Source organism: Coturnix japonica, unplaced genomic scaffold, assembly GCF_054131305.1.
Source record: "Coturnix japonica strain WE unplaced genomic scaffold, WE-NBRP24 Scf100, whole genome shotgun sequence".
NCBI classification, from domain to species: Eukaryota; Metazoa; Chordata; class Aves; order Galliformes; family Phasianidae; genus Coturnix; species Coturnix japonica.
This window is the reverse complement of record NW_028189003.1, coordinates 245,960-260,573: the sequence shown is the minus strand read 5'-3', so window position 1 is coordinate 260,573 and position 14,614 is coordinate 245,960. Positions and strand designations below refer to the sequence as shown.

Genomic DNA, 14,614 nt, shown 5'->3' with positions numbered 1-14,614 from the left:
ATATGGGGCCATAAAACCCCATAGCGGCCCTATTATATGGGGGCCATAAAACCCTATAGCGGCCCTATATAAAACCCTATAGCGGCCCTATTATATGGGGCCATAAAACCCTATAGCGGCCCTATTATATGGGGCCATAAAACCCTATAGCGGCCCTATTATATGGGGGCCATAAAACCCTATAGCGGCCCTATTATATGGGGCCATAAAACCCTATAGCGTCCCTATTATATGGGGCCATAAAACCCTATAGCGGCCCTATTATATGGGGGTCATAAAACCCTATAGCGGCCCTATAATATGGGGCCATAAAACCCTATAGCGGCCCTATTATATGGGGCCATAAAACCCTATAGCGGCCCTATTATATAGGGCCATAAAACCCTATAGCGGCCCTATTATATGGGGGCCATAAAACCCTATAGCGGCCCTATTATATGGGGGCCATAAAACCCTATAGCGGCCCTATTATATGGGGCCATAAAACCCTATAGCGGCCCTATTATATGGGGCCATAAAACCCTATAGCAGCCCTATTATATGGGGGCCATAAAACCCTATAGCGGCCCTATAAAACCCTATAGCGGCCCTATTATACGGGGCCATAAAACCCCATAGCGGCCCTATTATATGGGGGCCATAAAACCCTATAGCGGCCCTATTATATGGGGCCATAAAACCCTATAGCGGCCCTATTATATGGGGCCATAAAACCCTATAGCGGCCCTATAAAACCCTATAGCGGCCCTATTATATGGGGGCCATAAAACCCCATAGCGGCCCTATAAAACCCTATAGCGGCCCTATTATATGGGGCCATAAAACCCTATAGCGGCCCTATAAAACCCTATAGCGGCCCTATTATATGGGGGCCATAGAACCCTATAGCGGCCCTATTATATGGGGGCCATAAAACCCTATAGCGGCCCTATTATATGGGGCCATAGAACCCTATAGCGGCCCTATTATATGGGGGCCATAGAACCCTATAGCGGCCCTATTATATGGGGAAATAAAACCCTATAGCGGCCCTATTATATGGATGGGGGCCATAAAACCCTATAGCGGCCCTATTATATGGGGCCATAAAACCCTATAGCGGCCCTATTATATGGGGGCCATAAAACCCTATAGCGGCCCTATTATATGGGGCCATAGAACCCTATAGCGGCCCTATTATATGGGGGCCATAAAACCCTATAGCGGCCCTATTATATGGGGCCATAAAACCCTATAGCGGCCCTATTATATAGGGCCATAGAACCCTATAGCGGCCCTATTATATGGGGCCATAAAACCCTATAGCGGCCCTATTATATGGGGGCCATAGAACCCTATAGCGGCCCTATTATATGGGGCCATAAAACCCTATAGCAGCCCTATTATATGGGGGCCATAAAACCCTATAGCGGCCCTATTATATGGGGGCCATAAAACCCTATAGCGGCCCTATTATATGGGGCCATAAAACCCTATAGCGGCCCTATTATATGGGGGCCATAAAACCCTATAGCGGCCCTATTATATGGGGGCCATAAAACCCTATAGCGGCCCTATTATATGGGGGCCATAAAACCCTATAGCGGCCCTATTATATGGGGGCCATAAAACCCTATAGCGGCCCTATTATATGGGGCCATAAAACCCTATAGCGGCCCTATTATATGGGGGCCATAAAACCCTATAGCGGCCCTATTATATGGGGGCCATAGAACCCTATAGCGGCCCTATTATATGGGGGCCATAAAACCCTATAGCGGCCCTATTATATGGGGGCCATAAAACCCTATAGCGGCCCTATTATATAGGGCCATAAAACCCTATAGCGGCCCTATTATATGGGGGCCATAAAACCCTATAGCGGCCCTATTATATGGGGGCCATAAAACCCTATAGCGGCCCTATTATATGGGGGCCATAAAACCCTATAGCGGCCCTATTATATGGGGGCCATAAAACCCTATAGCGGCCCTATTATATGGGGGCCATAAAACCCTATAGCGGCCCTATTATATGGGGCCATAAAACCCTATAGCGGCCCTATTATATGGGGCCATAAAACCCTATAGCGGCCCTATTATATGGGGCCATAAAACCCTATAGCGGCCCTATTATATGGGGCCATAAAACCCTATAGCGGCCCTATATAAAACCCTATAGCGGCCCTATTATATGGGGCCATAAAACCCTATAGCGGCCCTATATAAAACCCTATAGCGGCCCTATTATATGGGGCCATAAAACCCTATAGCGGCCCTATTATATGGGGCCATAAAACCCTATAGCGGCCCTATATAAAACCCTATAGCGGCCCTATTATATGGGGCCATAAAACCCTATAGCGGCCCTATATAAAACCCTATAGCGGCCCTATTATATGGGGCCATAAAACCCTATAGCGGCCCTATATATGGGGCCATAAAACCCTATAGCGGCCCTATTATATGGGGCCATAAAACCCTATAGCGGCCCTATTATATGGGGCCATAAAACCCTATAGCGGCCCTATTATATGGGGGCCATAAAACCCTATAGCGGCCCTATTATATGGGGGCCATAGAACCCTATAGCGGCCCTATTATATGGGGGCCATAAAACCCTATAGCGGCCCTATTATATGGGGCCATAGAACCCTATAGCGGCCCTATTATATGGGGGCCATAAAACCCTATAGCGGCCCTATTATATGGGGCCATAAAACCCTATAGCGGCCCTATTATATGGGGGCCATAAAACCCTATAGCGGCCCTATTATATGGGGGCCATAAAACCCTATAGCGGCCCTATTATATGGGGCCATAAAACCCTATAGCGGCCCTATTATATGGGGGCCATAAAACCCTATAGCGGCCCTATTATATGGGGGCTATAAAACCCTATAGCGGCCCTATTATATGGGGCCATAAAACCCTATAGCGGCCCTATTATATGGGGGCCATAAAACCCTATAGCGGCCCTATTATGTGGGGCCATAAAACCCTATAGCGGCCCTATTACAGCCCTATTATGGCCCTATACAACTATGGCCCTATATTGGCCCTATAACGACTCTATAATGGCCCCATACAACTATGGCCCTATATTGGTCCTGTTACGGCCCTATAACGACCCTATAATGGCCCTATATAACTACGACCCTATATTGGTCCTATTACGGCCCTATAACGACCCTACAATGGCCCCATATAACTGTGGCCCCATTAGGACCCTATATTGGCCCTATAACGACCCTATAATGGCCCTATACAAATATGGCCCTATATTGGTCCTATACTGGCCCTATAACAACCCTATAACGACCCTATATTGGCCCTATTACGGCCCTACAATGACCCTATAATGGCCCTATAAAACTCTGGCCCTATATTGGCCCTATATTGGCCCTATAACAACCCTATATTGGCCCTATAACCACCCCATATAACTGCGGCCCTATTAGGACCCTATAACGACCCTATAATGGCCCTATATGGGCCCTATAACCACCCCATATAACTATGGCCCTATTAGGACCCTATAACGACCCTATATCGGCCCTATAATGGCCCCATAAGAGCTCTATATGGCCCCATATAACTGCGGCCCTATTATGACCCTATATTGGCCCTATAATGGCCCCATAAGAGCTCTATATGGCCCCATATAACTGCGGCCCTATTATGACCCTATATTGGCCCTATAATGGCCCTATACAGTAGCCCCGCCCCCTCTGTAACCCCATTGGCTCCCCATTTAGCCCCGCCCCCTTCTATAGCCCCGCCCCCTCTGTAACCCCATTGGCTCCCCATTGTAGCCCCTCCCCCTCCTATTGCCCCGCCCTCTCTATAACCCCATTGGCTCCCCGTTTAGCCCCGCCCCCTTCTTTAGCCCCACCCCCTCTGTAACCCCATTGGCTCCCTCCCCCCCTTATCCCCGCCCCCCCCGTAACCCCATTGGCCGCCCCCGTAGCCCCGCCCACCTCCTCGACCAATACGGTGTCCCCGATGAAGATGGCGTAGGGCCGGCCCTCCCTGGAGCTGAGCTCTGATAGGCCCACGTTGACGCTGAACACCATCCCTATAGATATATGGGGGGGGGGGGGGCTGTTAAATATGGGGGGGGTCTCATTATATGGGGGGGGTCCTATATATGGGGAGGGGTCTCTGTTAATGGGGGGGGGGTCCTATTAAATGGGGGGGGGTTCCATATATGGGGAGGGGTCTCTAATATGGAGGGGTCCCCATATATGGGGGGAGGTCCTATTAATTGAGGGGGGGTCTCATTATATGGGGAGGGTCCTATTAAATAGGGGGGGTTCCTATTAAATATGGGGGGGGTCTCATTATATGGGGGGGGTCCTATATATGGGGAGGGGTCTCTAATGGGGGGGGGGATATTAATGGGGGGGTCTCATTAAATGCGGAGGGGGTCCATTATATGAAGGGGGGGTCTTTGATATGGGGGGGGGTCCTATTAAATGGGGGGGGTCCCAATATATGGGGAGGGGTCTCTAATATGGGGGGAGGGATCTTTTATATAGGGGTTCCCAATAGATGAGGGGGGAGTCCATTATATTGGGGGGGGGTCCTATTAAATGGGTGGGGGTCTCAATATATGGGGGGGGGGTCTCATTATATGGGGGGGGGTCTTCGTTATGGGGGGGGTTCTATTAAATGGGTGGGGGTCTTTGCTATGGGGGGGGGTCCCATTAAATAGAGGGGGGGTCTCTGATATGGGGGGGGGGGGGTCTTTGATATGGGGAGGGTCCTATTAAATGGGGGGGGTCTCAATATATTGGGGTGGTCCCATTAAATAGAAGGGGGGTCTCTGAATTGGGGGGGGGGTGGTCCCATATATGGCGAGGATCCTATTAAATGGGTGGGGGTCTTAATATATGGGGGGGTCCTATTAAATAGGGGGGGGGTCTCATTAAATGGGGGGGGTCTTTGATATGGGGAGGGGTCTTAATACATGGGGGGGGTCCTATTAAATATGGGGGTGGTCTCAATATAAGGGGAGGGGTCTCAATATATGGGAGGGGTCTCATTATATGGGGGGGGTACTATTAAATATGGGAGGGGGCTATTAAATGGGGGGGAGGTATTAAATATGGGGGGGTCCTATTAAATATAGGTGGGTCTCAATATATGGGGAGGGGTCTCTGATATGACGAGGGGTCTTAATAAATGGGGGGGGTCTTAGATATGGGGGGGGTCCTATTAAATATGGGGGGGGTCCTATTAAATGGGGGCGGGGGTCCCTTATATGGGGGGGGTCTCATTAAATGGGAGGGGTCCTAATATATGGGGAGGGGTCTCAATATATGGGGAGGGGACTCAATATATGGGGGGGGTCTTTTATATGGGGGGGGGTCCCAATATATGGCGAGGATCCTATTAAATGGGTGGGGGTCTTAATATATGGGGGGGTCCTATTAAATATGGGGGGGGTCTTATTAAATGGGGGGAGTCTCAATATATGGGGGGGTCCCAATGTATGGGGGGGGTCCACTCTATGGGGGGGGCACACTAAATGGGGGGAGTGGGGGCATTAAATGGGGGAGGGTCTCTAATATTGGGAGGGGTTCCCTTATATGGGGGGGGTCTCTTATATGATGGGGGGTCTCTATATATGGGGAGGGGTCTCAATATATGGGGGGGTCCCAATATATGGGGGGGGTCCCTAATTTGGGGGGGGGTCCCAATATATGGGGGGGGTCCCAAAATGTGGGAGGGGTCTCATTATATGGGGGGGGGTCTTTTATATGGAGGGGGTCCCAATATATGGGGGGGGGTCTTTGAAATGGGGAGGGGTCTTAATATATATGGGGTAGGGTCCCATATATGGGGGGGGGTCTCATTAAATGGGGGGGGTCCTATTAAATGGGGGGAGTCCCATTAAATGGGGGGGGTCCCTAATTTGGGGGGGGTCCCTATATATGGGGGTGGGGGGTCCCAATATATGGGGGGGTTCCATTAAATGGAGGGGGTCCATTATATGGGGGGGGGGTCCCTATATATGGAGGGGGGGGGGTCCCTATATATGGGGGGGGGTCTCATGAAATGGGGGGGGTCCCAAATTTGGGGGGGGGTCACTATATGGGGTGGGGGTCCCTATATATGGGGAGGGGCCTCAATATATGAGGGGGGTCTCATTAAATGGGGGGGGGTCCCTTATATGGGGGGGGTCTCTTATATGGGGGGGGTCCCTATATATGGGGGGGGTCTCTATATATGGGGGGGGGGTCCCTATATATGGGGAGGGGCCTCAATATATGGGGGGGGTCTCTTTAAATAAGGGGGGTCCGTAATTTGGGGGGCGTCCCTATATATGGGGGGGGGGGTCCCAATATATGGGGGGGGTCTTTGATTTTGGGGGGGGTCCCTATATATGGGGGGGGGGGTCCCTATATATGGGGGGGGGTCCCAATATATGGGGGGGGTCTTTGATATGGGGGGGGTCCCTATATATGGGGGGGGGTCTCAATATATGGGGGGGGTCCATTATATGGGGGGGGTCCCTTATTTGGGGTGGGGGTCCCTAATTTGGGGGGGGTCCCTAATTTGGGGGGGGTCTTCTTACCCTTCTTAAGGCGATGCTGGTTTTTGCTATTGATGACCAAGGAGCCCTCCCGGAATTCAATGCCCATTGCAAACCTATGGGAGTAACGAAAATACCCCAAAATGAGCCAAAATCCCATTAAATTGACCCAAAATGAGCCCAAAAAGAGCCAAAATCCCATTAAATTGACCCAAAATGAGCCAAAATCCCATTAAATTGACCCAAAATGAGCCCAAAATGAGCCAAAATCCCATTAAATTCACCCAAAATGAGCCCATTAAATTGACCCAAAATCCTATTAAATTGACCCAAAATGACCCCAAAATGAGCCAAAATCCCATTAAATTGACCCAAAATGAGCCCAAAATGAGCCAAAATCCCATTAAATTGACCCAAATTGAGCCCAAAATCAGCCAAAATCCCATTAAATTGACCCAAAATGACCCCAAAATCAGCCAAAATCCCATTAAATTGACCCAAAATAAGCCCAAAATCCCATAAAAATGTCCCGCAAAATGACTTAAAATCGACCCCAAATCACTCCAAAAAGTGACCCAAAATCCCCCAAAAAAGCCCCAAAAATGACCCCAAAAAGCCCCCAAATCCCATAAAATGACCCCAAAATGACCCAAAACCCCAAAAACACCCAAAATTACCTCAAAAATGACCTAAAATCAACCCAAAATCTCCCAAAAATGACCCAAAAACCTCAAAATACCCCAAAAAACCCCAAATCATCAGAATTTACCCCAAAAATGACTCAAAACCTGCCCGAAAACGACCCAAACTTACCCTCAACTACCCCAAAAAATGACCCAAAATCCCCCAAAAAAGACCCCAAAATCATCCCATAAATGACCCAAAATGACCCAAAATCCACCATAATTACCCCAAAACACCCAAAAACTCCAAAATGATCCCCAAAAAATCCCAAAATTACCCCAAAATCAACCCCAAAATGGCCTAAAATCGACCCAAATCCCCAATAAAATGAACGAAAATCCCATGAAATGACCCCAAAAATACCATCAAATGACCCTAAAAAAACCAAAAACCCCAAAATGGCCCCAAAAAGCCCCAAAATTTCCCCAAAAACGACCTAAAAAGTCCCAAAAATAACCAAAATTACCGCAAAATAGACCCAAAATTAACCCAAAAATACGACAAAATCCCTCCCAAAAATGACCCTAAAATCACCCCAAAACGACCCCAAATCCCATTAAATAACCCCAAAAATCCCATCAAACCACCCAAAATACCCCCAAAAAACCCCAAAATTACCCAAAAAAGCCCCAAAAATGACCCAAAAAGCCCCAAATTTAACCCCAAATCAACTCCAAAATCGACCCAAAACCCCTCCTAAAATGCCCCCAAAATTCCATAAAATGACCCAAAAATGACCCAAAATCCCCCAAAATGACCCCAAAAATCCCATCAAACGACCCTAAAAAACCCCAAAAACCCAAAATACCCCCAAAAACCCCAAAATTAACCCCCAAAATGACCCAAATTACCACAAAATCAACCCAAAATTACCTCAAAATCCCCCCTCAAAGTGACCCCAAATCCCCCAAAAATGACCCCAAATCACCCCAAAATGACCCAAAATCCCATAAAATAACCCCAAAAATCCCATCAAACCACCCAAAAAACCCAAAATTACCCAAAGCCCCAAAATGACCCAAAAAGCCCCAAATTTAACCCCAAATCAACTCCAAAATCGACCCAAAACCCCTCCTAAAATGCCCCCAAAATCCCATAAAATGACCCAAAAATGACCCAAAATCCCCCAAAATGACCCCAAAAATCCCATTAAACGACCCTAAAAAACCCCAAAACCCCAAAATGGCCCCAAAAAGCCCCAAAATGGCCGGAATTTACCCCAAAAATAACCCAAAACATCCTCGAAAACGACCCAAACTTACCCCCAAAAAAGACCCCAAAATGACCCAAAATCCCCCAAAAAAGACCCCAAAATGACCCAAAATCCCCCAAAATGACCCCAAAAATCCCATCAAACCACCCCAAAAACCCAAAATACCCCAAAAAAACCCGAAAATTACCCAAAAAAGCCCCAAAAATGACCCAAAAAGCCCCAAATTTACCCCAAATCAACTCCAAAATCGACCCAAAACCCTTCCAAAAATGACCCCAAAATCCCATAAAATGACCCAAAAATGACCAAAAATCCCATAAAATGACCCCAAAAATCCCATCAAACGACCCTAAAAAACCCCAAAAAGACCCAAAAACCCCAAAATTACCCAAAATTAACCCAAAAAAGAATCAAAACCCCCCAAAATGACCCAAATTTACCCCCAAATCAACCCAAATTTCCCCCAAAATCCCCCAAAAAAGACCCCAAAATGACCCAAAATCCCATAAAATAACCCCAAAAATCCCATCAAATGACCCTAAAATACCCCAAAACCTCAAAATACCCCAAAAAACCCAAAAATGACCCCAAAAAATGACCCCAAATTACCACAAGATAAACCCAAAATTACCTCAAAATCCCCCCTCAAAGTGACCCAAAAAAGCCCCGAAAATCACCCCAAAATGACCCAAAATCCCCTAAAATGACCCCAAAAATCCCATCAACGACCCTAAAAAACCCCAAAACCCCAAAATGGCCCCAAAAAAGCCCCAAAATGGCCAGAATTTACCCCAAAAATAATGCAAAACATCCTCGAAAACGACCCAAACTTACCCCCAAATCCCCCCAAAAATGACCCAAAATCCCCCAAAAAAGACCCCAAAATGACCCAAAATCCCCCAAAATGACCCCAAAAATCCCATCAAATGACCCTAAAAAACCCCAAAACCCCAAAATGGCCCCAAAAAACCCCAAAATTGCTGGAATTTACCCCAAAAATGAGACCCAGAACGACCCAAAATTACCCCAAATCCTCACAAAAATGACCCAAAATCACCCCAAAATGACCCAAAATCCCATAAAATAACCCCAAAAATCCCATTAAACGACCCTAAAAAACCCCAAAAACCCCAAAATGACCCAAAAATCCCCAAAATTACCCCAAAAATGACGAAAATTACCCCAAAAAAGACCCAAAATTACCCCTAAAACGACCCAAATCCCCCACAAAAACGACCCTAAAATCACCCCAAAATGACCCAAAATCCCATTAAATAACCCCAAAAATCCCATCAAACCACCCTAAAAAACCCCAAAACCCCAAAATGGCCCCAAAAAACCCCAAAATCGCTGGAATTTACCCCAAAAATGATCTAAAACCTGCCCGAAAACGACCCAAACTTACCCCCAAATCCCCCCAAAAATGACCCAAAATCCCCCAAAAAAGACCCCAAAATGACCCAAAACCCCCCAAAATAACCCCAAAAATCCCATCAAATGACCCTAAAAAACCCCAAAAACCCCAAAATGACCCAAAAAGCCCCAAAATTACCCCAAAAATGACCAAAATTACCACAAAAAAGACCCAAAATTACCCCTAAAACGACCCAAATCCCCCCCAAAAATGACCCAAAATGACCCAAAATGACCCAAAATCCCCTAAAATGACCCCAAAAATCCCATCAAACGACCCTAAAAAACCCCAAAACCCCAAAAATGGCCCCAAAAAACCCCAAAATGGCTGGAATTTACCCCAAAAATGATCCAAAACCTGCCCAAAAACGACCCAAACTTACCCCCAAATCCCCCAAAAAATGACCCAAAATCCCCCAAAAAAGACCCCAAAATGACCCAAAATCCCATAAAATAACCCCAAAAATCCCATCAAACGACCCTAAAAAACCCCAAAACCCCAAAATGGCCCCAAAAAACCCCAAAATGGCTGGAATTTACCCCAAAAATAACCCAAAACATCCTCGAAAACGACCCAAACTTACCCCCAAAACCCCCAAAAAATGACCCAAAATCCCCCAAAAAAGACCCCAAAACGACCCAAAATCCCATAAAATTACCCCAAAAATCCCATTATACGACCCTAAAAAACCCCAAAACCCTAAAAAATGACCCAAAAAGCCCCAAAATTACCCCAAAAATGACCAAAATTACCACAAAAAAGACCCAAAATTACCCCTAAACCGACCCAAATCCCCCCCAAAAATGACCCCAAAATGACCCAAAATCCCATAAAATAACCCCAAAAATCCCATCAAATGACCCTAAAAAACCCCAAAAACCCCAAAATGACCCCAAAATCCCCAAAATTACCCAAAAAATGACCAAAATTACCATAAAATCAACCCAAAATTACCTCAAAATCCCCCCTCAAAGTGACCCAAAAAAGCCCCGAAAATCACCCCAAAACGACCCAAAATCCCATAAAATAACCCCAAAAATCCCATTAAACGACCCTAAAAAACCCCAAAAACCCAAAATGACCCAAAAATCCCCAAAATTACCCCAAAAATGACCAAAATTACCACAAAAAAGACCCAAAATTACCCCTAAAACAACCCAAATGCCCCCCAAAAATGACCCTAAAATCACCCCAAAACGACCCAAAATCCCATAAAATAACCCCAAAAATCCCATTAAACGACCCTAAAAAACCCCAAAACCTCAAAATGGACCCAAAAAAACCCCAAAATTGCTGGAATTTACCCCAAAAATGAGACCCAGAACGACCCAAAATTACCCCAAATCCTCACAAAAATGACCCAAAATCACCCCAAAATGACCCAAAATCCCATAAAATAACCCCAAAAATCCCATCAAATGACCCTAAAAAACCACAAAAAGCCCAAAATGGCCCCAAAAAACCCCAAAATCGCTGGAATTTACCCCAAAAACAACCCAAAACATCCTCGAAAACGACCCAAACTTACCCGCAAAAATGACCCAAAATCCCCGAAAATCACCCCAAAATGACCCAAAATCCCATAAAATAACCCCAAAAATCCCATTAAACGACCATAAAAAACCCCAAAACCTCAAAATGGCCCCAAAAAGCCCCAAAATCGCTGGAATTTACCCCAAAAATAACCCAAAACATCCTCGAAAACGACCCAAACTTACCCCCAAATCCCCCCAAAAATGACCCAAAATGCCCCAAAGAAGACCCCAAAATGACCCAAAATCCCATAAAATAACCCCAAAAATCCCATTAAACGACCCTAAAAAACCCCAAAAACCTAAAAAATGACCCCAAAAACCCCCAAATCATCAGAATTTACCCCAAAAATGAGACCCAGAACGACCCAAAATTACCCCAAATCCTCACAAAAATGACCTAAAATCACCCCAAAATGACCAAAAATCCCATAAAATAACCCCAAAAATCCCATCAAACCACCCCAAAAACCCAAAATACCCCAAAAACCCAAAAATTACCCAAAATTACCGCAAAAATGACCAAAATTACCACAAAAAAGACCCAAAATTACCCCTAATACGACCCAAATGCCCCCCAAAAATGACCCAAAATCCCCCAAAAAAGACCCCAAAATCCTCCCATAAATGACCCAAAATTACCCAAAATCCACCATAATTACCCCAAAAAACCCAAAAACCCCAAAATGATCCCCAAAAAATCCCAAATTTACCCCAAAATCAACCCCAAAATGGCCCAAAATCAACCGAGATCCCCCACTAAAATGAACGAAAATCCCATGAAATGACCCCAAAAATCCCATCAAACCACCCTAAAAGACCCAAAAACCCCAAAATGGCCCCCAAAAGCCCCAAAATTATCCCAAAAACGACCTAAAAAGTGCCAAAAATGACCAAACTTACTACAAAGAAGACCCAAAATTAACCCAAAAATACACCAAAATCCCTCCAAAAATTACCCTAAAATCACCCCAAAACGACCCAAAAAACCCCAAAATGACCACAAAAATCCCATCAAACCACCCCAAAAACCCAAAATACCCCAAAAAACCCCAAAATTACCCAAAAAAGCCCCAAAAATGACCCAAAAAGCCCAAAATTTAACCCCAAATCAACTCCAAAATCGACCCAAAACCCCTCCTAAAATGCCCCCAAAATCCCATAAAATGACCCAAAAATGACCCAAAATCCCATAAAATAACCCCAAAAATCCCATCAAACGACCCTAAAAAACCCCAAAAACCCAAAAATGACCCAAAAAGCCCCAAAATGGCTGGAATTTACCCCAAAAATGATCCAAAACCTGCCCGAAAACGACCCAAACTTACCCCCAAATCCCCCCAAAAATGACCCAAAATCCCCCAAAAAAGACCCCAAAATGACCCAAAATCCCCTAAAATGACCCCAAAAATCCCATCAAATGACCCTAAAAAACACCAAAAACCCAAAAATACCCCCAAAAAGCCCCAAAATGGCCGGAATTTACCCCAAAAATAACCCAAAACATCCTCAAAAACGACCCAAACTTACCCCCAAAAATGACCCAAAATCCCCCAAAAAAGACCCCAAAATGACCCAAAATCCCCCAAAATGACCCCAAAAATCCCATTAAACGACCCTAAAAAACCCCAAAACCCCAAAAATGACCCGAAAAACCCCAAAATGGCCGGAATTTACCCCAAAAATAACCCAAAACATCCTCGAAAACGACTCAAACTTACCCCCAAATCCCCCCAAAAATGACCCAAAATCCCCCAAAAAAAGACCCCAAAATGACCCAAAACCCCATAAAATAACCCCAAAAATCTTATCAAATGACCCTAAAAAACCCCAAAAACCCAAAATACCCCCAAAAAACCCCAAAATTACCCCCCAAAATGACCCAAATTACCACAAAATCAACCCAAAATTACCTCAAAATCCCCCCCAAAAGTGACCCAAAAAAGCCCCGAAAATCACCCCAAAATGACCCAAAATCACCCAAAATAACCCCAAAAATCCCATTAAACGACCCTAAAAAACCCCAAAAACCCCAAAATGGCCCCAAAAAACCCCAAAATCGCTGGAATTTACCGCAAAAATAACACAAAACATCCTCGAAAACGACCCAAACTTACCCCCAAATCCCCCCAAAAATGACCCAAAATCCCCCAAAATGACCCCAAAAATCCCATCAAACCACCCCAAAAACCCAAAATACCCCAAAAAACCCCAAAATTAACCCAAAAAAGAATTGAAACCCCCCAAAAATCAACCCAAAATTACCCCCAAAAAGTCCCCAAATCCCCTAAAAATGACCCTAAAATCACCCCAAAACGACCCAAAATCCCATTAAATGACCCCAAAAATCCCATCAAACGACCCTAAAAAACCCCAAAACCCTAAAAAATGACCCAAAAAACCCCAAAATGGCCGGAATTTACCCCAAAAATAACCCCAAACCTCCCCAAAATCACCCCCAAAAGTGACCTAAAATCCCGCAAAAAAGCCACAAAAATGACCCCAAAATGACCCAAAATCCCATAAAATAACCCCAAAAATCCCATCAAACGACCCTAAAAAACCCCAAAAACCCAAAAATGGCCCCAAAAAACCTCAAAATGTCTGGAATTTACCCCAAAAATGAGTCCCAGAACGACCCAAAATTACCCCAAATCCTCACAAAAATCACCCAAAATCACCCCAAAATGACCAAAAATCCCCTAAAATAACCCCAAAAATCCCATTAAACGACCCTAAAAAACCCCAAAACCCCAAAAATGACCCAAAAAGCCCTAAATTACCCCAAAAATGACCACAATTACCACAAAAAAGACCCAAAATTAGCCCCAAAACGACCCAAATCCCCCCCAAAAATGACCCAAAATCCCCCAAAAAAGACCCCAAAATGACCCAAAATCCCCCAAAATGACCCCAAAAATCCCATTAAACGACCCTAAAAAACCCCAAAAACCCAAAAATGACCGAAAAAACCCCAAAATCGCTGGAATTTACCCCAAATTCTTGGTGATCTTGCCCAGCAGTTCCGGTTTCTGTTTCCTCACCGCGTCCATCACCGCGTTGTAAACGTCGCATAGCCGCGTCCCTAATTAACAATGCAAATTAGACGCTAATTAGATGATAATTAGATGCAAATCAGATGCAAACCAGATGCTAATTAGCATGTCATTAACTGTTAGTTATTAATTAGTTTGCAATTAGTAATGAGTGGATCGGTAATGAAGCATCAATAGACACTAATCAGCCATCAAT

The 14,614-nt window shown here is 45.2% G+C and overlaps 1 protein-coding gene across 16 annotated transcripts in view; it reads right to left on the bottom strand.

Annotated features, from left to right (window-relative positions):
• SUPT16H (SPT16 homolog, facilitates chromatin remodeling subunit) overlaps positions 1–14,614 on the bottom strand; it is a 113,240-nt gene that overhangs the window by 72,282 nt on the left and 26,344 nt on the right. For all 16 annotated transcript variants that reach the window (XM_085534807.1, XM_085534803.1, XM_085534809.1 and 13 more), the window contains 3 exons: positions 14,357–14,447; positions 6,562–6,635; positions 3,959–4,056 (listed from right to left, as the gene is read on the bottom strand). In XM_085534807.1, coding sequence (XP_085390933.1) covers positions 3,959–4,056; positions 6,562–6,635; positions 14,357–14,447 — 263 coding nt within the window. The remainder of the gene's footprint in view (positions 1–3,958; positions 4,057–6,561; positions 6,636–14,356; positions 14,448–14,614) is intronic.